The sequence below is a fragment of the Pantherophis guttatus genome, chromosome 7, assembly GCF_059756535.1.
Source record: "Pantherophis guttatus breed Tessera chromosome 7, ASM5975653v1, whole genome shotgun sequence".
Lineage (NCBI taxonomy): Eukaryota > Metazoa > Chordata > Lepidosauria > Squamata > Colubridae > Pantherophis > Pantherophis guttatus.
In genome coordinates, this window is record NC_142069.1 from 66,137,767 (window position 1) to 66,162,665 (window position 24,899).

Here is a 24,899-nt window from a genome sequence, read left to right on the forward strand (position 1 = left end):
ATCTTTTATGATGGGAGGTGGGGGCTGTAACTACTATTTATCCTTTAAAGTCACAGAAAAGGGAAGTAATATCAAGTCTTGTTAAGTCTTGTTGGCCAAATCTTCTCTACAGGTATCCACACAGCTACACAAAGAGCTACACAAATTCAACTTCCTAACGAGAAACGGCCTTCCCTCTGCCTTAAGAAATCTGTCACTTGAGTGAAGAAGCATTTCTTTCAGTTGCTTAGTAATCCATGTAGTTCGTCGCCGGCCGCCTCCCTCAGGACAATGGAGGGTTGGCTAACAATAGCTGAACGAAGCTCTTTTCCTCCTGCGCCTTTGTCTCTGCGTTCTGTAACTCCTGGGAAAGTATAAGCTTTTCTTCTTCCACTCAGCCGAGCGTTTTCGTTCCCGTGCTGCCTCCAAAGACGCTTCCTTCCCTGGCAGGAGGAGGAAATCACCTGAAGCCGGCTGCGTGCGTGGGAAGGGAAGAGGAAAAGTGGGGCAATATTGGCGGGAACGTGAAGCGACCCTTGGCGCCTCTGTTGCTTTTGGCGACGAAGGGGAAAGGGGGAGAGTGGATTCTCCGTCTGTTGTAGTTGGCCCCGACGAACGGAAAGACGCGTCGCCCTTTGCCAGCGTTCCCGCACCAGACACCCAACACACACACACACACACACACAAAGAACACAACCCCACTCGTGCTCTGGTGAGTCACAAGCAGGTCAGGAGGACCGCACGGGAAGGGAGGGGCGCAAAGCCTTCGGAGCCGCCGCAAGAGCTGCGAGCCGCCACAAGAGAGGGAGAGGAGCTCGCTCAAGCCCTGTCACAGCCAGTGCTAGAGGCTCCCTCGCAGGCGGCGCCAGAGGCGTCTCGGCGTCCTTCCTCCAGGTGGCTCAGCTGCAGAAGGGAAAGGGGAAGCGTGTGGCTCCCGTAGTCCGGGCCGTTGGTGGGACAGTAAGCGAGGAAGCCAAATGCTAAGGACCCGGCCACTGAACAGCTGTGCCCTCGCCTTCAGCAGAGAAGGTATGTAATCCTAAGGATCCCCGCGGGCTGCATACGCTATGGAGAGGAAAGGGATCCAGGCACAAAACCGCCGCTGCAATGCACCAGCCATTAGCTCTGGAGCTTTGCACGGCCCGACCCTGTGCTATGTTCTGCAGAAGTATCTCTTGCGTAGACGTGACTAGTTGGATCTTAGTCCTGAGCTCATCTCCGTAAACCGGCTGGTTTTTGTAGTATTGTAGGGGGTTGCTTTTGAAAAAGTGTTTGATGGACCGCTTAACCTTTATCCTCCTCCTTTCGACTGCAGGTGGTTTGAGGTAATGGTAGGAAAGGGGAGTGCCCCTGAGCATGTGCTGACTTCATTCCTGCTTACGGTATTTGGTTCAAGTGTACTACAACCTAGATCGGGGCGTGACTTGTTAGGGAGTGCTGATTCTTAAGGTTTCGTTTGACAGACTCGCTATTAAATGCATAAAATATTTTAGCCCCAGAAATTAAACAGCGATTATGCTCTCACGAACCACATATCAGTCACTCGCCTATTTAACCCAGTATATGATGCGAACCCATCATCGTTCGTTTATGCAAGTAGGAGAGAGTTACCTGGTTAAGGTATCCTGCGAATCCAGCCATCGCGTCATTTAGTGAGTTTAATATTTGACTATCAAGGGTAGCGGAATTTCATTTTGACCGATCGCTGCTGTTGATTTGGGTGAGTGCTTGATGATGCGTGGCAGTTGGCTGTTGAGGTAACGAGCGGCTGGATTTTTTTTGGCGACGGTGTTGCTGCTTTTGGAGATGTGCCTGGACGCAGCAGGGCTCAGCCCTAAACGTGCTTTTTTTTTTTTTTTTTTTTTGTTATTTGCCAGGGATCATTCCCGGAACATGGGAAGTGGTAATAACATAAAAAGGAGACGGTCTACAAGCGGTTACAAAGTGGTTTTCCCCTCCACTGAGTAAGCTACTAGTTCTTGTGTTTTTTTAAAGAGGTGGAGCTTCTAAATCAGAAGGTGTTCAAATAACTTCTGTTTGCGAGCTTCGCAGATCTGGACGACGTTCTTTTCCAGGAACACACCTTACTCGCCCTTTTGCCCAGGGTAAATGAAAATATGCACGCATGCGCACTAAACTTCGAGGTGCTCTCCACGTGAGGAAGCCTGGCTTTAGCAGGTGTTGAGAAAGCCCAAGAGCGAAATCCTGGAGTATAAAATGAGGATCGATCCTGGAGTAAATGATGCGTTAAAAATCGCTTCTGAGAATATAGAGCAGTGGTTCTTCAACTGACCCAGTTACCCATTTCCCTGATCTCGAATAATGTCATTACCTCTGCTCCTTCCCTCCCAGACATACTTTGCTGTTTTACAAACTGGATCCCGGATTCACAAGCAATTACAAATTGCTCAATTATCCCCAGAATATGCCTAATTTACCTTGTTTAATTACTCCCAATTTAAGAACTGATATGGAGAATACCACCTCTTCCTGTTTCTGGCGATCGCAGGGTTTACGATAGTAATTCTGAACTATTCCGCACTGTATCGTGGATTTGGGAGAGGCGGCTGGCCTGTCTGTTAGCTTAAATACGAGGCGGTGCTTTGATTCCTTATGATTGAATTGGCGCGAGGGAAAATCTTTCCAACGGATCCTATCTGTTTTCCGGAGAAAGGCTGGGGTGGGAGGGACAGAGCGTGTAAAGCGGAGAAGAGAATAAGGAAGAACATCTCTTTTTTTATTGAAATAGGATCCTGGATGATTCAGGAATGACTGTATCCTAAGGAGGAGGGAAGAGAAAGGGTAGAAGCGGTAGGAGGAAGCTTGAAAACGCGGGTTGCTTACAAAGAACTTCGGCGGCTGGCAGTCTGAGTCAGCTTGCTAGTAGCGGTGGTTGCAGCGGTAGCGGCCAAAAAGCCATGCGAAGATTTTAGGGGCTGGCAGAAGGGGATAGTCTTTTCAATACAGTTCATTTTAGGCAACCTTGACGGGAGAGGATGACTTCTTTGGGTGCTTTGCAGGTGAGCTTGTCTGGCTGCCAGAATTTCCTGATAAGCTACCTACTGTTTGTGTCTTCTCTCCAGTTCTTAGAAATGTGATTAAGAAAACCAGTGTGCACGTTGGTCCTGCTGGTAATCTTGTAGAATCGGGAATGTTTGGGATTGAAGCCACCCCCCCTTTTTTTTTAAGGAGAGGGGCTTCAGACTTGCAACACTTCTGAGGACATATGATTTTATGCCAGTTTGATTGGAGAATATTTTATACCTGATTTGCTAATAGGAGAGCTATGAAATGCAGTTCAATAATTTGTTACCATAAAGGTCTGCAAAAGAATTAGATAGTGTAGTCAGTGGAACTTAAGTTTCAGCAAAACATGTTTTTAGAAAGTTATTGTAGCAAACCTGATGATTAAATAAAAGCTTTGGAATGCATATGATAAAATGGCAAGTAACAATGTCATAATATATTAGAATTGATTCTAATCTTCCTCAACTTCATGTCCCCCAATTGTATTAGATTGCAATTTTCTGCACTGTGGCTAAGGATGACAGGAGTTCCATTAATTTGGGGCGCTAGTTTAGGAAATGATATTACATTATATTTTCTTGTGCACAAACTGTTCTGCAATGGAAGTGCCCCTTGGTTTTAATTTAGCACAATCTTATGTTTTGAATTACCTGATTCCTCTCACAGTACATTCATTCTGTCTGTGAATAGCGAACATCTACTAGTATGATAACGATTTGAAAAGTTTGTCTGCTAAGTAATACGGCCTTTCAGCTTTATTTGTACAGTTCATTTCAGTTTTCCTGAAATCAGGACCTCCAGATTGCACTTTTATAACCTATGCACCTATGTAAATTTTTTTACTACCGGTTCTGTGGGCGTGGCTTATTTTGTGGGTGTGGCTTGGAGGTCATGTGACTAGGTGGGCGTGGCTAGCTGCTCAGTCATTTCTGGAAGGTCCTCGCACTTACGACCCGACTCATTTGTTTGCTTTTAACACTGATCAGCTGTAGGACGGCCCTTTGAAGCCGCCCGGCAACAGTTTAAACAGTTTTTTTCCCTCTAGTCATCAGCTCGGCCTCAGGAGGCAGCAATAGATTGGGGGTGGGACCAAATAAAAGGTAAGAATAACGTGGGTGGGGGTTGGGGGGTTGGGGGGGGAACCGGTTCGGTGACGTCATATCGTCACCGCTACCGGTTCGGCCAAACCGGGAGGAACCCACCACTGCTATGCACTCCAGTTACTGACTAGAAAGGTTCACAGTTCCAGTTGTAACCCATTGGAAGGTCATCTTTTGAGGAAGCTGTTCTTAACACTGTTAGAATTGTACACTACTGCTCAGACTTAAAGGGTGGACAGGACAAATAAGTCAATTTCATTAACAAATGTAATTCTGAATAGAATAGAATTCTTTATTGGCCAAGTGTGATGGGATACACAAGGAATTTGTCTTGGTGCATATGCTCTCAGTGTATATAAAAGATACATTCGTCAAGAATCATAAGGTACAACACTTAATGATAGTCATAGGGAACAGATAAGCAATCAAATTGTATTAGGAAACAGGCAATATAAATTATAAGGATACCAGCAACAAGGTTACATTCATACAGTCATAAGTGGGAGGAGATGGGTGATAGGAACGATGAAAAGATTAATAGTAGTGCAGACTTAATAACTAGTTTGACAGTTTTGGGAATTATTTGTTTAGCAGAGTGATGGCGTTTGGGAAAAAACTGTTCTTGTGTCTAATTGTTCTGGTGTCCAGTGGTTAACAAATATCCAGAGGATATGAGTTAAATTACTATTTTCTGATGTTAACATATTAAATATTTGATTCATGGTTTAAGATTTATTATGAGTGCTTTCATGTTACTTGAATACTTGTTTCACAGCTTCTATGCAGGCAGGCCTTGGGCAGTCTGATACCATTTGGAGCAGGCCATCTCACAGATGACTGCGTAAAACTTTAGTTGATCATCAGAACTTTCAATTTGGCATGCAAACTTTGTGATTTTGTAATATATTTCATTAGATACATTTGATTGGTGTCTCCCTGTTAAATTGACATTAAGAAATACTGAAATCAGAATGACACTGATTTATGATAGTTTGTCAATTTCTGGCAAAAATTGTCCACTGGGGAAGCTGGATTTGCTTTTGGAAAAAAATAAGACATCCATAAATCCAGCCTTCCATAAGTCCTAATGCAAAACCAGTTTTTCTTTGGAGTGTCTCCCCAACACACCAATAAAGAACCATTGTGGACTGGAAGAAGTTGCATGCCTTTGATTTGGGGAGCACCAGGTTAGTGAAGATTGCCTTACGCAATTATACCCTATGACTATGGCTAATATCAAAAATGAATTGCATTCTGTCAGCAAAATAGGGGATGATTGCATACTTGGATGACATGATGAGTTTGTCAGAATGTAGTCATTCTAAATTTCTATAAAGTCAATTGGAATGGTTTTTTAAGTATAGTTAACCCTCATTTTAAGGATAATTTGGGGGAAAGAATGTCTATTATCTATGAAAGTGTAGAGATTTGGAAAGCATATCATCTTAGTAGTATATTGTATCATTTGCATGATGACATCATTGTACAAGAATGCAAATTAATTATTTGGCTCATTTTACATACTTTGGGTAATGAAGTCTTTGCCAATCTACATACAGTAACTCAAGGCTTTTAGGATGAGAGGATAAACATAGTTGGCCAACCATCCTTGAAAGATCCTTGATTGGGGAATGACATTTCTTGGTCAGTTGGCATGACTGGAATCTTGAGCTTCCTAAGTCTCCTAGAAAAGTTCAAAGGAAGACACAGGTGAAGGAAGATTTCTATGTTGGCAGGACTATCATTGCCTCTTTACTTTGATTAACCTCTTTGAACTTCCAGTGAAGCTTGAGCCAAGAAGCTAAGCAATTCTTGGTGATAACCTAGTTCTCCGCTGTCCTTTTGCTGCCGAAGATTGGCCAATTAAAATAAGCTATATGGCATGTAGATATTAGTTGTTCAGGAAGACAACAGGAAGGCACTGGAAATATTAAAAGCAAGGAAAACAGACTGAGTGGTGGATGAAGCCCAGAAGTGAAGAAAGAATGGTCTCATTTATTTATTTTGTTAAATTTGTATGCTGCCCATCTCGCTATCAAGTGACTGGGTGACTTACCATATCATAAAGGCAAAATAGATAATTAAAATAGAAACATTAAACATCAAGCCTTAAAATTGAAAGACTGGAACGGTAAATTAAATAAAGGAGCAATGCATAAACAGGATGGAAGTGGGATTATATCTAATTTACTAGCTACCTCCAGAAACCAGCTTGCAGAACCAAGTTTTTAGGCCCAGCAACATTTTTGAAAAAAAATATGGTTGATGGTTATAGTCCAGTGCTTTCTTTATATCTGTATTTCCCTTCCTTTAAGAGCAAATCAGTAGACAGCATCCTCTAAGAATTGGGCTTTAGAAAGGGAAGCAATGAACAACCTTAATGCAATCTGATAAATGGTAACTGTATGTGGCCCCATCTACCCAAGCAGCCTTTTTGTGGGTGTCACATGACTACTCCAGAAGTGTCCACCTGATCCATACATGGACCTCTGGTACAGAGCTTAGTGTACCAATGAGGCAGCACTAATAGTGCTGTCTCATTGGCAGCATACAATTAATAGTCAACATACAACTAATAGTTATATGGGGCATCAGGAAGGGAGAGGGTGAACTTGAGATGATTGCAACCAAGATTTCTAACAGTTCAATGAGCATGGATACTAGTTGTGGTTTCTGAGACTTGTAGTTCATGAAAAATTGGAATATCATAGATTTCCCACTTCTGATGTATAGTCTTATTAATTGAAGGTTGACCAGTGTAAAAAATTACTTATATAATTAGTTCTGTATAGTGTTAAGTGTGGCTTTTGTAGAATGTGCTACTCATTGTTATGGCTGGGAAATGTTCAATACTGTATTACATTGAACTACAAGTATCCTACAGGCCTCTTACTAGTTTTTGAGATCAAATCCATGCTACTGATTTTTTAAAAGCCTTGTGTACCACATTATTTCTAATAAGTGGAATACACTTATCTATTTATAATTAGCAATGAAGGCTCTACTTTGTGACCAACATAATGAAAAAATGTGTTAGTGATTTCAGAATATATGTGATTATTTTTAATCAAATAATTCATAGGATGTTCACTAAGTACCACAGTAACTCATGCCATTCATTACCATGTGACTGGACTATTGCATTGTGCTCCACGTGGGGATGCCCCTGAAGACCACACAAAAGCTTCAATTAATCCAGGATGCAACTGGCTATTTATTAGCTGACACTATCATAAACCTCTGCCCCAGGACCTGCATTGACTTCTAATTAGCTTAAAACATAATTCAAGTTTATTGTTCATTCCTATAATGTCCTACATGGTTTGGTGGGGAAATATTTTCAGTACCACTTTTTCTAACCAGAAATGTCCTGTCCTAATAATTTTTACTGGGAAAAACAGCCAGTAGTCTTCCATTTTTACAAGGTTCACAAGGCAGACTCATGGATGCTATTTGTCTGTATAAGCATCAGTATTAGTACATTGAAACAGCCCTTTGCTTGAATTGAGATTGACCTCTTCAGTTTGGCCTTACAGAAATGATTTAAAATGAACTGTTCTGGAAGGTCTACAGAGATATATAAAGTACTAGTGATTTTATAATTATGTAATTTTAGTGTTTTACTCTGGATATTTCCTATGTTTTATTGCCAGAGGTCCTTGAATTGAATTGAGTAATAAATCAAATAAATAAATTTCTCTCATACATGATTTTGTGTATTCCTACCGAAATTAGCTGATAGACACCTTTCAATTCTCCCATATGCTGATGAAATGGTTATTCTGTCAATTATCTGTGGCAGAGATGTGAAGACCTCTTAGATTCTTTATCCATTGTTGTGAAAAAGAAAAAATAATGATAAATTATCAAAAAAAATTTGGCCTTTAACAAGACGTAAAATTAATACTTGTTATATCAATGCTTTAACTTCCTGGGAATTATCTGTCACTCTTGGGGATGCAGGAACCCACATTTGGCCCAATATTGCAGTTTACCCAGACGAGTGCCACAGTTATGCTGTCCTTTTATTTCTCTAAAGGTTCCCATTATATTTCAGGTTCCCTAAAACATTTTGAGGCAAAAGCTATGGCATATTATATGGGACTGAAGTGGGGCCTTACACTAACATAATTGCACCTGATAGGGTACAGCCCAAGTTCTTAAGCTCAATCTTGCAAGTCTCTAGATGTATATCTAAAGCTCACATAGCTTTAAAACTAGAACTATATTCCATTACCTAAATAGAGACACTGGCAGGCAAAAAAATCAGTGATTTCCAACTTGTTGTCAGCTTCCCCATTTATTTTACCTGTAGGAAGCTGGCAGGGAGTATCAGAAACCACAATCACATGATTGTGGCTAATTGTAACAATAGTGCAGCAGCCATATTTTGTGAACATAACTGCATTATATTTCAATTACATTGAAGTAATGGGTCCCAAATTTTGTTTAGGTTAGCGAATTTGAGATATCTTGATTCAAAAAAATTTTCATAATGCTGCACCGTTTGAGCTAATGGAAAGTTACAAACAGAAGTTTTAGTTTAATAGTGTATAAATTAGGAACTATAAGAATAGAAGTCAGAATCTTCATTGCCATTTTTAATTACTGGCTAAAACTAACCCAACAGATCTAACATCCCTCATTAACAGTGATAACTTCCAACCTACTTCGAAATATCCAGTAGACAAAAATTGGCAGCCTATGGTTTATCTAATGAGTCGGTACAAAGGATGGTATACAGCTAAGCAAAATAATAATTGATGGAGAGGATCCTTAATATAGGATGTCAATATGACATTAATTTAGCACCAAGACTATGTAAGTCTTGAAGATGCTTTTACCACCAAATCATCCAGCTATTGCCAATCTCTAATAACAGACATCTCAGAGCATTCATTCTGGCCAGATTTACCATCAATAACTTCCTTCAGGAGTTATTGATGGTAAATATCAAAAAAATCCACAAAGGCCTCTGTGACTCACATGCTATAAAGGATGTTCAGCATATCCTGTTGTACTGTAATTTCTATTTGAACCTGTATGGAGTATTAATCTAGCCACCCAAAAAGGAATTCCCAGGGAGAGCCAACCAACATTCTCCTAACTTTTAAAGCATTATGAAGCGATATATAAGTCTAAGCGCTATTGCTGTTTTAGCCGACAGAACTATCACTTCATATTGCTAAATTCTGCCTAGCTGCTGTAAGAGTGAAGCAACAAATGCTGTCCAACAAAAGTGCTTTTTTGGATCTTTAAAAATCTTTTCTCTTTCCTTTTTTAACTCATATACAGTAATTTATTTTAATTACCATTTTAATGTATATTTATATATTTTATGTACATGTGTGTATTATGGGTGTGTATGTGAGTGTGGGTATACACACATTATATACATACATGTACATATATTGGTAAAAAACATAATATAGTCTCTGTCTGTCTGTCTATAGCTAATCTATCTATCTATCCATCCATCCATCCATCCATCCATCCATCCATCCATCCATCCATCCATCCATCCCTATTGTCTGTGTATTATGTTTTGACATTTTCTGTATGCTGGAAAAAAATGCTGTCTTAGGAGCCTGATCATCTTGCAACTTTGTGAGATATTATCTGTTATGTATGTATCTATTTTGTGCGGGAAATTCAAATGCACTGTTACTTGTGATTGGTTAACGGTTGTCCCTGAACAGTATATAAAGAGGGCTGTTGCCTGTGTTCCTTTGCTGAAGTCTCACCCTGAATTAAAGAGCTGTTGTCACTAGCTTGCTTGTGCCTCTCGTTATTCCTGTGCTACAACATTATCCTTGCTTTTTTCTGTTTTAATCTACACTTTGGGAACCAGTTTGGTATACATAAACTAAGTAATATTGCTGAACATGTATGCTATGTCTACAAACAAAGGATTTTCATTGTGTTTGTAACTTTCTTGTAAAGTGCACATTTTTTAACATGCTTATTATTTTAGAAGTATTGATAATTGATACACAGGCATTTTACAATAAGTTTTTTGAACACATTTCTTTACTCAGTGAAATATTACAGATACTTATTTAAAGATGAGAATAAGTAAGGGACCTTTTTCATTTACCATTTTCTTCTAGAAAAAAATTCTGTAAATTAATCTGTATCAGCATGTGTAAAATGCTGTAAATATTGTACAAAATTCCTTTATCCTTAACCTTATGATGTTGTCTTGTTTTAAATCCCTTTTAGGAACTTTAATCAGCAGTACAATATAATCTTAAAACAATTTTTTTAAACATGGGACCTGTGTACCAACTTGTTTGTTTCAGGATTAACAAATCTTTGGAATTGGCAGCCTATTTGCCTCCAGGAAGACAGTGTGCTGTACAGGAAAAGGATTACTCATGTTATGTTGCAAAATTATATTAAAAGAGACAAATACCTGCCGTTGCTTTTTTTAAGGTGAAAAGTTAAACAGAGCTTAACTTAAACAGAGCTCAACTCCTGATGACGCTACTTTAACAGATTACTTGGCAATATGGGGAAGTGATTTGACATTGCTTTTTTTTATTGAGATGATTTTTCAGTGTTCTAGTCAAGCCTCAGACTCTCAAATGATTCCTTGATCCAAGTACTATCTGCTTGGTTTATGAGATCAGCCAAGTTAGATGCTGCTTTCTGATATTTTTCTTAATGCCTGTGATCAATATTTATTTCATTCACCTTTTTTGATTGTTGTCAGTGTGGGCTGAAGTATAGAATAACAACATACTTGCAATGCAAATGTTACCTTAAGTACCAGTGGAGCAGTGCTAAAATTGAGATGTTCAATTAGTGTGTGTGTGTGTGTGTGTGTATGTTGTACCTATGAAAGGAGTTTTAGAGATGTAGTTTTGGGGATTTTGATTTCTGTATATTCTAAAACATTGTATACATATATTTTAAAGCATGATCTCTATGATGCTAACTTGCTAAGTTTAAAATTACCTTTAAAAATCCTCTTCAACACTGCAGTGGTCTGTCAATTCATATTTGAATTGAGAAAATCGAAGTAGAGTCCATATATGATGTGCTATTTGAACTGTCCAAAGCTTAATAATTTCATATCCTGTCCACTTATGGTGGATGATAACACAGCGTATCTATCCAATGTGGCTCATTTAAAATTAAAAATTTTCTACTGATGGAGGTATATTTATATTATTGGCATACCCACTGAGTCTTGCTTAGATTAACAGTAAAGAAAAATCAGGTCCACAAACCTTAGTACTTAAAATTTTATTGTAATTCTTTGGAATGTTAAGTATTTCCAGCCATTACGTCTTGGGTTATGAAAGTTTTGTAGAATGCTTTATATTCTTTTTGTGTAGGTCATAAAAATGCATTGCTATCTCTCTTCTCCCTCTTTTTCTACGTGCTTCATTCCAGCTTCTTTAGACAACCATAATCCTATGTTATTTTATTATAATAACATTAGACATCCTAGAATCTAATTCATGATGAAATCTCTGCACTATTTTAGAAGAGCTTCATGGAAGTCTTTATGGAATTCTTAGGTTTTTGTATTTTGGGGATTAAATTAATATATACATTCAGTAAATAATTTTAAAATGCTTAAGGAGATTTAATGTTCTTAGATTTCCCCCCTTTCCCTTGCTGAGTAGGCATTTCTACCACACTTGGAATACAAAGTGCCTTAGATACATTGCTGAAATTCTTTATATCTTAAGGATTAAAATTAGTAACAAAGCAGAGATATTTGCTGAAATGCATTCTTTGCTATTTAAACCCCTGAGCTGTTTGCTCAGAAATACTGAAAGTAGCAAAGAGATTGTAGAATCAATCTGACTAAATTTGCAATTGTTTGTCTTTGACTTCTGAAAATTGATTTCCTCTTCCTGAGCTTGAGTGGTTTGCTGATTAAGAGCAGTGCACTGAGCAGAATAGGTATCAGTCGTTTGTGTTTTGCCCTTGTCCAAGTTTTAGCAGGCTATGAAATATCCTGGAAATTTTATAATCCTGTTATCCTATAATGTGCAATTGTACATGGAATGCCTGTTTGTCTAAAATCTGCAGATGAGACATCTGTAGGTCCCATTGTATGAAAACAAATGCTTTCTTGCTGTATATATTTCCTGTTTTCTGTATCTGATGCTGTTGGAACTAAAGTAAGCCTTCCTTCCCACGTGTATTGACTAATCTTTTAGAAATTGTTTAATCCTAAAGTGTTTAAATGAAATACTAACTGCCATATGATATAGGCAAAATAGAGGCTGACTTCAATTATAAGTCTTATTTTTGATTTGGCATTTTGTTGAATTCTCAGTTAAGTTTCATTAATATGTCCATATTTCAGATTTTCCTTCATTTTTCCATACACTGTTTTCTGCCTTGCCAGACAACCAGCACTTGCTTAGATTTTCCCCTTTTCTTTGCAACTTTAAAGCTTCCATTCTTTCACTTATTGCATTCTCAGAAAAAGATGTGTATTTGCCAAGCTATTACAAGAATGTAATGACCATTCCATGTGTAAAGTAAGCCATCTGTGCAAACCAGGGGTGTCAAACTCGATTTCATTGAGGGCTGCATCAGGGTTGTGTTTGACCTCGGGGCCAGGTAGGCATGGCCAGACCGATGTCGGGGCACCTGTGATGGCCCGGGCAGTGGGGGGATCCATTGTCGTCCCGGGCTCTGTTTTTGGCTGCAATAGCCTCCTCCAGCCCTCTGCCAGTGAAAATGGAGCCTGGGAGGACCACACATGCCCCTCCTGAGCTCCGTTTTTGCTGGCAGAGGCACTGTGGGCCGGTCCTTCGCTATTTCCAGGGCAGCCCTGCGAGCCAAATCTATGCACCCCGTGGGCTGGATGTGGCCAATGGCCCTTGAGTTTGACACCCCTGTTTAAAGTGACCGTTTAAAGTGTAAACAGTCTCACTTTAGGCAACTATCTCTCATTAGTGACACATTTTAAAATATTTAAGGTTAATCCATAATCCATAACAAGTTTCCTCGTGTAATAAGTACAGCCCACTAACTCTTTCTTGAGGGCAAGAATGTATAAGTTCATAGTCTGCTCTAGCCACCGGAAGTCAACTTCACCTGTGTTTTTCTGTCATATACCAAAAGCACAGTTTTCTAATGTGGGTCAGATCAAGTGGTGCCAATTGTTGTTTCATTTCATTGTAAGCAAACACTACATCCAGTTACATATTGTATAGTATATAATAGCCCTTCCTCCAATTACTATCTTCCATAGCCATTTCATCTTGGGGTGGTGGACTAGTGAACAGTGAACCTTTTTATATTATTGTTGTTATAACAGCAGGTGCAGGGATGGCATGGAGAAAGACCAGATTTGTTAATTAAAGTTTTTATATATAGGTTCACTGGAGCATTATGCATACTACATACTACACTACACCATTTTACACTGTAACAGTGAAATATAGACTTTAAAAAGAATTAGTGAAATAGACAAGAATTTTGCCACCTTTCCATTCTAATCCATATGATGGAGAACATGCTAAACTTTGCTGTTTTCTTTCTCTCTTTTTAAAATTCAACTGGTCTTCCAGTGGATGAATCAGATGGGAAAATATCAACTACAAGAGAGAAACAACAGAAGAGGCTTCAAAAAAATGGCAATGTCCATGGAAAAGAAAGCAGTTGGGAGCCTGTAAAATCCTGGGTCACCTGGCTAGAAACTAGTCAGTCCTGCATAGTCAGACATAAAACTAATCAGTCTGCATAGTGGACGTCCTTGCATCTGAAGATGCCAGCCACAGTTGGTGGCAAAGGTCAGGAAATATTTGCTTAGACCATGAGCACTAAATCCTGAAGTCCAACACTGCCCAACTAATACTGGCTATGAAGGCCTCCACAAAAATAAAATAATATTCTGATGTACATTTGGATATTTGACCCATGAAAGGAAGGAGTTATAAATACCAAGTAATGTTAGAAAGTAAATTTAAAGGAAAGAGGCAAAAATTGTAAATGTAAATTCTGAGTATAGACCAAAGCAAAATTGACATAATGGTTAAGGCATTGGACTAGAAAGCAAGATATCATGAGTTCAAATCCCACATTAGCCATCAAAGCCAATTGGGTGACTTTGAGCCAACCCCAAAGTCACTCTCCCAGGTCAACCTATCTCACAGGGTTATTGAGGAAAAAATAGGAGGAAGGATGTTAGATATGGTAAGTTTGCCATCTAGAATTATTCGTAAAAATAAAGGTGGGATATAAAAAAAAATAATGCAAATTTGCATTATGCTGACAAATGATAAGAGTTCAGAATGATTTGTTTCATACATCTCTAGCTAAACCCTAGTACAAATACAGTATGAACTTTCCCTTTACACAGATACAAACTTTGCAGGTATATACAATTTGATATAGCAATGCATATAATTCAAAATCTCATTTGGGAATGATTCAAAAGAAATTAGTAACAATACATTTGTTTTGATACTAGGTGAAACCATAGATCTAGGACTTTTCTAAGTGTATAAAACATATAGACTGTCAGGGTTCCAAGTAACACCCCCAATGAAAAAAGACTCCGAGGCTTGAAGTCCCTCAAAGTTCCATTTTATTAGAGATGTCATATTGGCACATCTGGGAAAACCCGGATCTGAAAGTTTACAGGTTCTCCAACGCGCAGCTTGGAGAATCCAAAGCTTTGGGTGGTTCAATAGTTGAGTAGCCTACACTGAGTGTGTTCCTTTAAATCTTTCTCTTCAGACACGCCCACTTGCTCAGCAGAGTCCCAGTTTAGTTCACTCAGTTGAGCCTGTGACACTGTCTGAATTTTTGTCTGGTACTCTACTAGACTATTGTTCCTGAAGCTTTGGATTCTTCTAAGTTTTTTCTGCATATTTTTGTCGAATTTCCCCTCTTTGTTTGGTTGGCCAGGGGTGAGTTTGCCTACTGCCTCAGCGCAGGCTGTCCGTGGCAGTTTCCTTTCCTACGGGGTGCCCGGCCAATTATCTGAATTCCCCGCTCCACTTAATAGCCGCCGGCGTGTGGGTAGGTTTCCCGGCCTGCCGGTAATACCGCCCCCGCCTTTTTGGACTTTCCTTTTGAATCTGGGCAGCTTGAGATTGTTGCCCTTCTCTCAGCGGCACTTTCTCATTAAATTGGGACTGGCCATCGGCGTTTGGATCACTTCTGAGTGATCGCGCGCCTGAGGAGCACAGGGACAGCACCGCAGCCTCTCCTTGCCGATCCCTCGATTGTTGGACCGCATTTTAACATCGCAAGCAGTTTTTCCCTGCTCCGCTCATTCCACGCAGCGCTGGGAGTACTTTTGAGGCTTCTGCTGCGTGCTTTGTGTCGTCGGTTACCTCTAGTGTCTTGGCGGCGGCGCTTGGAGACTTTGACATTTACGCGCCATTTTCGCCCGCCTCAGCGCTGGGAGCTGTGTTTGAGACAGCTCGCGCCTAATTGCCTGCTCTCCCGACGAGCCTCGATTAAATCCCCTTCCGAGCCTGACCGTTCACCTCCACCTGCAGGGGAAACGATAAGGAAGGGAACACCTGGCACGCATATCAGCTGTTCTTCTGCAGCCCTCGCCTAGCGCCATTCCTTCCGTCCTTGGTGCAAGGGAATCAACGGCTGCCATTTTCTGCCCAGCAATTGCTTCGTGCGTTCGCAATTGGCTGCTGGGAGCCGAAAGTCATTTCTGCTGGCAATATCAGGCCTCAGTAACATTGCCTCCATGGAGAAACTGCTAGAGTTCCGTTTTTCCCCTTTTTCTCTCTGGACTTACCTGCTGTACTTGCCTTAGTTCTTCCACTGTTGTCTGAGCCTCAGTTCATACCTGTAAAAAAAAATAAAAATAAAAATAAATAAATTAATTAATATTCAGTTATAAAAATTAATAAATAATAATTAAAAAAAACAAAGAAAAAAAAAGACTTTCAGTTCAGTTATCCCAAATTGTTCTCGAATATGGCCGCACGTGACTTCTCTTCTGACCTAGAAGATATTCACAGTTCCCCTGAGCGTCACCCGGAGCAGAGCAGGCAGCGTAAGAAGTCTCGCAAACGTTCTTCGCATCCATCATCTGACGCTCCAACTTCAAAGAGGTCCAAATCTTCATCTGCTGCAGCCAAGGACGCTTCCAGGAGGCACAAGGCTCTGGAACGACAATTTGAGAAGGCACGCAAGCAGTCCAATCAGGCTTCGTCCTCACGCTTACCAGTCCCACTATCACCTGTGGCTGAAGCAAGCGATCAGCCCATCCATCAGGCTGATCAACTACCACTACAGCCTTTGTATCGACATCCTGACGTGGACTCTTCCTCTGAGGCAATTCCGGTCCATGCATGGGACCGGTGGACCTCTCGTGCAACACCTCCCATACTTGAAGGGCTCAGCCGGAGGCGACATTTACTCCCACGGCTGCAGGTTTGCGTGCCACGGAGCCAGTTCCACCGCCTTTTCCTTATGACATTCAACAGATCATCTCCGAGACTGTATCCCGCACTCTGGCAGCAAACTCTCAACATCCAGTGCAATATGCTGCCTGGCCTCAACCACGATATCCTCCGCTGCCGCCTCTGCCTCGGGCCTCCCAGCCAGCCTCTTACCAGTATCCCGCCATGACACACGTGGATGCTTCTCATCCAAACTACGGACACGGCAGGGAGTCGTCTTCGGAGGAGGACGAGGCCGACCTATTGGATATGGACTTATCCGACGATGCTGATATGCCACCGGAAAAGCTGGCCTTCTCTGGGCTCTTCAGGCCCTTGCTATTTAAATCCTTTCTCCACAAAGCCAAATTGACCATGAAACTGGCAGATCCGACCCCGCAGGTTGATCAACCGGGTCCTTCTCAACAACATGAGACCCTGTTCACGGCGCCCAAGCCTGAAGCAGACTTCATTCCGTGCCCGCAGCTCTTCTCCGAGGTGGTCCAACGTTCCTGGTCCACACCCTCCTCCTTGCCTGCCCCATCGGGTCTGGACAAAAAACTATATTGTTCAGCGCCTAGTCTCCAGGAACTCCTTCAGTTGCCAACTGTAGAAACACCTATGGCCAATCTGACTGCCTCCTCGGTAATCTCCAACGACGTCGCCGACGGACTGCGTTTGGAGGATCAGAAAGCTGAGTTTACTTTTCATCGTATGCATAATGCGGCTGCCTGGGCTGTTAGGGCTGCCACCTCGGCTTCCTTCTTCAGCCGTGCATCACTAATCTGGCTCCGCCAACTTCAGGAGCGCCTCCCTCCTGACGATTCACGCCTCCGCCAAGATGTCAACAAACTGGTGGCGGCTACTGAATATACGGCGGACGCTTCGCTGAATGCCGCGAAGTTTGCTTCGCACGCCCTGGTGTCATCCATTACATCTCGTCGTTTATTGTGGCTAAAAAATTGGAGAACTGATGCAAAGTCCAGATGGCGCCTCGCCTCAACTCCGTACAAGGGTTCCCACCTCTTTGGAGACGCATTGGACCCCAACCTTGTAGAGGACAAGGATAAGCGGAAGGTCATGCCATCCTCTTACAGAAGAGCAGAACGTAAACCTTTGTCTTACTCCACCAGGCAGCCCTTTCGGACCGACGCCGGACCTTCCGGGTCCTTCTCTTCCAGGTCCTACTCGCAAGGGTTTGATCGCTCTTTCGATAGACCTTCCTTCAGAGACCGCGGACGCAAGACTCCAGCGCCCAAACGGCCCTTCCAAGGTACAGGCACCCGTGCCTTCAGAAGAGGAAAATGACTACATCCACCTTCCCATCGGCGGCCATCTGACTCATTTTCTCTCTCAGTGGGAGGTTTCGACAACGGATGCCTGGGTGCTCCAGACGATCCGTCTAGGTCTTACCCTGGAGTTCTGTTCCCGTCCCCCCTCTCACTTTGTCCAATGCCCTCTCTCGTCCAATTTCGCCAAGCGTCAATTAATGGAGGCAGAAATCCATCACCTGCTCCAAATCCAGGCCATAGAACCGGTTCCCCCCCAACATCGCGGGACCGGCTTCTACTCCATATTTTTCCTGGTTCCCAAAGCGTCGGGGGGTTACAGGGGCATATTGGACCTCAAGAGGCTGAACGAGTTTATCATCTACCATCAGTTCAAAATGGAGTCTCTCCGCTCAATTCTGGCTTCCATTCGACCATCGGACTGGATGACTTCTATCGATTTGAAAGAAGCGTACCTCCACGTGCCCATACGACTGTCCCATCGTCGTTTCCTCCGCTTTGCCTACAACAGCCAGCATTTCCAATACAGGGCAATGCCCTTCGGCCTCTCTTCCGCCCCCAGAACCTTTACGAAGCTCCTGGCAGCAGTGGCAGGCCACCTAAGTCAACAGCCGGTACGGCTGTTTGTCACCAGGTTGCCGCACTAAGTACTGTTGTCTCTACTTCCGCAAATCTTCCTCTCTTGCAGGACCCTACGATTCGCGCTTTTCTATGAGGGGCAGCCAACCTGCGCCCACCAGTTATCCATCGCTACCCGTCCTGGGACCTGACCTTGGTCCTACAGGCCCTCATGCATCCTCAATTTGAGCCTCTCGCTTCTATCAGCCTCCGGTTTCTGACACTCAAGGTGGCGTTCCTGGTCGCAGTTACTTCGGCTCGCCGAATATCTGAACTTGCGGCCTCGTCAGTGAGAAGCAACCTCTGCGTTTTTCACACGAATCGTGTCGTACTGAGACTAGACCCCTCATTTCTACCTAAAGTAAATTCCTCCTTCCATCGAGCCCAGGAATTGATCCTCCCGGACTTCTGCCCGGAACCTCGACATCCTCGGGAAGCAAACTGGCACCTCTTAGATGTCCGCCGGGCCCTACGCAGATATATTAAACGAATGGAGCATTTTCAAAAATCTGAATCGCTCTTCATTTCCTTTCTGCCCGCCTCCATGGGCCGGAAGGTTTCTTCTACAACAATCGGGAGATGGATCAAGTCTTGCATCTCCCGGGCTTATTCAGCTCGGAACAGACCACTTCCGAAGAGAATCCTTCCTCACTCCACCAGGAGCGCCGCCACCACAGCCGCCTGGGCCACCAATGCGTCCGTCTCCGACATCTGCAGGGCGGCTACCTGGTCATCCTTAAATCCCTTCATCCAGCACTACAAGGTGGACTCCTTTGCCTCGGCGGAGGCGTCCTTTGGTTGCCATGTGCTCCAAGCTGTATGCAACTCTTCAGACGACGTGCAGCAGCCAGTCTCCCCCCCCGTCTGAACTTGCTTAGGTACATCCCGAAGCTTTGGATTCTCTAAGCTGCGCGTTGGAGAACGGACGTTGCTTACCTGAACGTCCCTTCTTGACGTGCAGCTGGAGAATCCAACCCACCCAGCTTGGCTGCTGATGATTTTTTTCCTTACGCTCTACTGCTCCTTACTTCGTGAACAAAACTGGGACTCTGCTGAGCAAGTGGGCGTGTCTGAAGAGAAAAAATTAAAGGAACACACTCAGTGTAGGCTACTCAACTATTGAACCACCCGAAGCTTTGGATTCTCCAGCTGCGTGTCGAGAAGGGACGTTCAGGTAAGCAACGTCCGTTTTCCCCACCAAAGAAAAGTCCAAGTCCTTGCGCAGCACCCACATGTCCATCACATGGTCCAATCAAAGCATCATCCCAACTGGAGATGCCTCCCAGTTCCAGCCCTCCACGTGCAGGGCAAAATGTCCTTTACTCTCTAAGAAAGGAACGTTGTTATGACTATATATCACCCTTGCTCCATACAATCCCCCCTCCCAGTTTCCTACAGTAGTAAATGTGGCAGGCCTGAAGATCCAATGCAAAAGATTAGTTCCATACCTGACATACACATGAGGGTGAAGGTTTGCTCTCCAAGCTTGTCGGTTGGTTTCTGAGCATTTCATTACTGGGCTAGGTAACATCTTTAGTGCAGTTTAGGGGATGTCAGGGTCAGTATTCTGTTTATGGGGACTTCATGTGGTCAGTAGTTCTTGTGACGGTGAGATCATATCAAGTGAGGGTCCCATCAGATGAGGTCTTGTGTTGGGTCAGATGTGGGTGTGTCAAGTGACGGTCTTGTGATGGGTCAGGCGTGAGTCACCAGTGACAATTTTCTGTTTGGTCTTGTAATGAGGTTACATCAGGTGACGGTCATTGGGAGGTGAAATGCTGGTTGGGAAGAGCTTGTGTTGGGGCAGTGCTGGCCACGCTACCACCTGCCGAGCTCTTGAGTTCATTGGAGCCTGACACTCCACAAGCAATTCCATCAACATTGACCTGCAACCAGATTACGAACCCCTTAGAATTCAAATCAACTGCACAGCCAACCAGAGACAGCACCGACCGTCAACCAACTCAACAGAAGCCCCATCCCCAACCAGCACCTCACCTGATGTAATCTCCCCATCACAACTCATCACAAGACTCTCCCTGGTGACTCCCACAAGACTCATAAGACCCTGACCTGATGGGACCCTCACCTGACATGACCTCACCACCACAAAACCTACTGACCACATGAATCCCTTATAAACTGAAGAACACTGACATCCCCTAAATTCCACTGAAGATGTTACCTAGCCTGGTAATGAAACCCACAACCAACCCACAAGTGAATGAACCTTCACTTTCATTCTACACCTGAGCTACAGATAATTGCAAATATATACATGTATATAGATCAGAATATGTGTTTAGACTTTGGCTGCAGAGCAAAATAAGTGTGTATGTGTGTCACAGTCAGTTTTGACTCTTGGAGAGTCCTTGGACTAGCCCCTGCAGTTTTCTTGGCAAAATTGTCAGAAGTGGTTTGCTTCTTAGGGCTGAGAAAGAGTGATTGGACCTAGGTCAGCCATCTGTCTTCATTCCTAAAGCAGGACTACAACTCATGGTATCCCAATTGTTAGCTTGGTTTCAAACTTTAATACTGCAAGTGTTACTCTACTTATAACCATAATTGAGCCCAGAATCATGGTCATAAGTCATGCTGGTCATTAAGCGGGTCATCATATGACTGTACCTAATTTTACAGCCTTTTCTGCAGCAGTCATTAAATGAACACAGCAGTCGTAAAATGAACACATGTTCCCATTGTCTACAATAGGCATTTTTGCCAGAAATCAGAAGTAAACACCAATTTCTGGCAAAAAAACATTATAAATCAGGGTAACATGGCCAGGGGAAAGATAGCCATAAATGTGGGTTGGTTGCCAGACTCCTAAATGTGGAACTCTTTAAGTTGTAAGTACCTTTTTTTTTTCAGTCTGCCATAATTTTGAACGGTTGCAAGTTGAGGACTATTTGAATACCAAACTGGCTCTCATAATAGAATATAAAAGATGTTTTCTTATTGATTACCCAGGTTTTTAATTATATTGGGCAAGAGGTAATAGAAGAATGGATCTCATCTGTATTACTTTTCCTGAGCTTCAAAACTTAATATATTTTCTGAGAAATTCCTCTGAAAATGTATTTTACTGCAAACAAACTGCAGAGTTCTGTTTCTTTGTCCCTTCCCCCATCAAACCTGAACACTGAAAAAAAAATTCTTAGGATACTCCTTTATACAGATACTTAGAAGCATTACTTGATTTATGCAAATCTCATACATATTTTAAACTGTCAGCTGATCTTTTTGTCTCTAGATGAAATTATTAGCAATATACAGAAAGTTGCAAAAGTTACGTAACTTCTGCAACTTTTTTGAACTCATCTAGTGACTATCCAGATGGCATGAATTTCTTCAGGCTAGATAAGCTGTGTTTCACGAATAATGTACTCATTTATTGTAATCCTAAAAAATTGAACCATCAACTCTTCAGAGTAAAATAAGGTTTTGGAGATTGAGTGGTATAGTTTTAAAATAATTTGATTTTTTTCTGCTATGTACCGTATTTTTCGGAGTATAAGACACACTTTTTCCTCCTCTAAAAGAGGGTGGAAATGTTCGTGCGTGTTATACACTGAATACAGCCATTTTTGGTCTCCCGAAGCCCTGCCCTGCTCGTCCCATTTTTGCGAAAAATGGCCCGGTTTTTCGCAAAAACAGGGTGCGCAGAGGGTTTAGGAGGCCTACAGAGTGCTGCTGGGGGCTGGGGAGGGCAAACCCCTTTTTTTCCTTACTTACCTCTTTGAAATCTTGGTGCGTCTTATACACCGGTGTGTCTTATAGTCTGAAAAATATGGTATATTAATTGTAAATTTTGATTAGAGGGATAAATGAAAGCTTGGAATATATATTTAAGCATTTGATCTAGACATTTTCCCTGTGATTTTTTTTCCTGTTTCACTCTATTTGAATAGATAGGAATTGAGGTGATCTTCATTTCATCCAGTTCTGCAGTACCACTACTTGTAAAAGTAATTTTTTTCTACTTTTACAAGTATTTTTCAGAAGGTGCCTGATGCAGCATTCTTAAAGCAATATGAGTTCTGGATGCTTTTAATCACCCAGTCTTCTTCTGGAATCAGAATGTGACGCTCAATGTTTTTGGTGTTTCTGTCACATATCCCTCATATATTATTTAATGACAAAAGCTGTTTTAGCTTTATAACCTGTCAAATTGCAGGAATTATTAATATACCATTTAAGCAGCCAGTCATGGCGTCCTGTTTGAAAAGAATTCCAATTTGTCATCTGAAACAGAGTAAAAAAATCAAAGCAAAACTGCAGTCGGGACAATATGATTAGAGCCCTGACCTTTTCTAGGAAAAGGGGAGAGTTTTGAAAAATGCCATCCTTGCATTTTTAACTTTTTTCTGTGACTTCTGTACTCCTAAATGTGCTCTTCAGTCATTTCATTTCTCTGTGAAACTATCAAGCTTTTACTGTTTGGGTCTTTAAGTTTAGAACTGAACTTCCCGTTATTCTCCATCAACTGCTGGTTTAGTATCATGTTTCCTTACACAGAAACATCCAGGAAGCATTTAAAGGAAGCCATCATTATTATAGGGCCGTGATGGCGAACCTATTGTACGCGTGCCAGAAGTGGCACATAGAACTATCTCTCTTGGCATGCCAGCCGTCGCCCGTTGCTTTTCCGGGTTCCGGCATCTGGTCTTTTCGTGTGTGGACTCACCAGAAACTGGAAGAGCAGCTTCGTGGTGCGCATGTGTGCGCCGGCCACCTGGTCTTCACTCGTGCATGCGTGCCAGAAACTGCAAGACTAGGTGACCAGCGCGCATGTGCACACCGGAAACCAGAAGCGCAGCTTCCCGGCACGCACATGCACTCTGGGAAACTGCTCTTCCAGTTTCTGGTGGTGTCCCCCCCCCCCTCCTCGGCACGCTCCTGTTTCAGCACTTGGTGCCGAAAAGATTCGCCAACACTGTTATAGGGCTTCTCCATTCATGTTGCTAAATCATCAAAATAATGCAGCTGCAACTTCCAGGAGCATTTGTCTGATTTTTCAGATATACTCTTTCTCTTTTTGCTAACCACACTAATCCTCAGTGGGGAGAAATCCAAAGCTCAGGGCCTTTGCTAAATGATTCTAGTAGCTATTGTGAGCAAATGTACTGATCGGATGATCATATCAGCAAGATTTACATTTGACAAAAATAAGGACATTCCCAAAGTTATTACACAGAAAGTCTTCATACCTATGAGCTGCTATTTGCTTTTCTTGGAAAGTATTTTGCTTTATTAATGTACAATATTGTGAAGACTAGGAAAAGCTGATAATCTGGAAAAGTCCTTGCTACCATGTTTGGGAGGTGGGAAATTTTCTTGATCGCTGTCACAAAATCACTTTTTTAAAAAGTGAGATCATTAATTAACTTTATTAGCAATTAAAATAACCATTAAGAATTGGCTGACGTCATCTCCAAAACAACATGATACTTTCTGTCTTGTACAACAAAATGGAAATTAGGAAATTTCTAAATTATTTACCTGTTCTTTATTTGAAAATTTTAAACTTAAAAAAATCCATTTTCAAGAAAGTGCCTAAAATGTATCAAGCATTCCAAAATGTAGAAACTTCCTGACTTGTTTATAAAATGTACCATTATTCTGGCAAATTGCCCTCTTTTCAGTCAGACCTGAATCAGACACTACAGGTAGTCTTTGACTTACAACAGTTCATTTAGTGACGCTTCAAAGTTAAAACGGCATTGAAAAAAGTGATTTATGACCATTTTTCACAGTTACAACCTTTGTAGTATTCCCATGATCATGTGATCAAAATTCAGATGCTTGGAAAACTAACTCGTACTTATGATGGTTGCAGCATCCCAGGGTCTCGTGATTCCCTTTTGCGACCTTCTGACATGCAAAGTCAATGGGGAAGCCAGATTCACTTAACAACCGGGTTACTAACTTAACAACTGCAGTGATTCACTTAACAACTGTGGCAAGAAAGACTGTAAAATGGGGCAAAATTCACTTAAAAATGCCTCACTTAACAACAGAAATTTTGGGCTCAATTGTGGTCGTAAGTCGAGGACTACCTGCAGTTGGATATGACTTTCTAGGATTCCTGCCAAGATACTTTCAATATGTACCTGGAGAAAATGATGTGATTAGGATCTATTTTGGTAAAACAGATGTAAGACTTTGAACATTGCAGATATTTCTCAGCATTTTCCCCTTTTTTGTACATAAAGCTGAAAGGCATTTTTTTCAGTTGAGTGAGAGATAAATACAGTGAAAGCTTGACATGCAGTTTGTGAGTTTATGATGCGAAACATATATGAACTAGGCAACCAATTTATAAAAGAGCTGTCTGCTCTTTGCACTTGTGATGATAATCTTTTCTGCTGTATTCATGGATGATGGTATATAACAAATGTCATGTATAAAGGAGCCTTGATGCCACTGATTTGAATTAGTAGTGCTATGATTACAAAATAGCTGTATTCGCCCAAACAAGTCTTGGCCTTGAA

The 24,899-nt window shown here is 41.9% G+C and overlaps 1 protein-coding gene across 5 annotated transcripts in view; it reads left to right on the forward strand.

Annotated features, from left to right (window-relative positions):
* The first annotated feature begins 287 nt into the window (after window positions 1-287).
* Window positions 288-24,899, forward strand: part of MET (MET proto-oncogene, receptor tyrosine kinase) — a 146,927-nt gene continuing 122,315 nt past the window's right edge. For 3 of the 5 annotated variants that reach the window (XM_034431027.3, XM_087874185.1, XM_087874184.1), the window contains exon 1: window positions 288-1,008. Coding sequence is in view for 2 of the 5 variants with exons in the window: in XM_034431026.3 (XP_034286917.1) it covers window positions 2,976-2,999 (24 nt within the window). In the remaining 3 variants the exon portion in view is untranslated. Of the gene's footprint in view, window positions 1,009-2,519; window positions 3,000-24,899 lie in introns of those variants that run through there. The other 2 variants (XM_034431026.3, XM_034431029.3) reach the window with 1 other exon arrangement.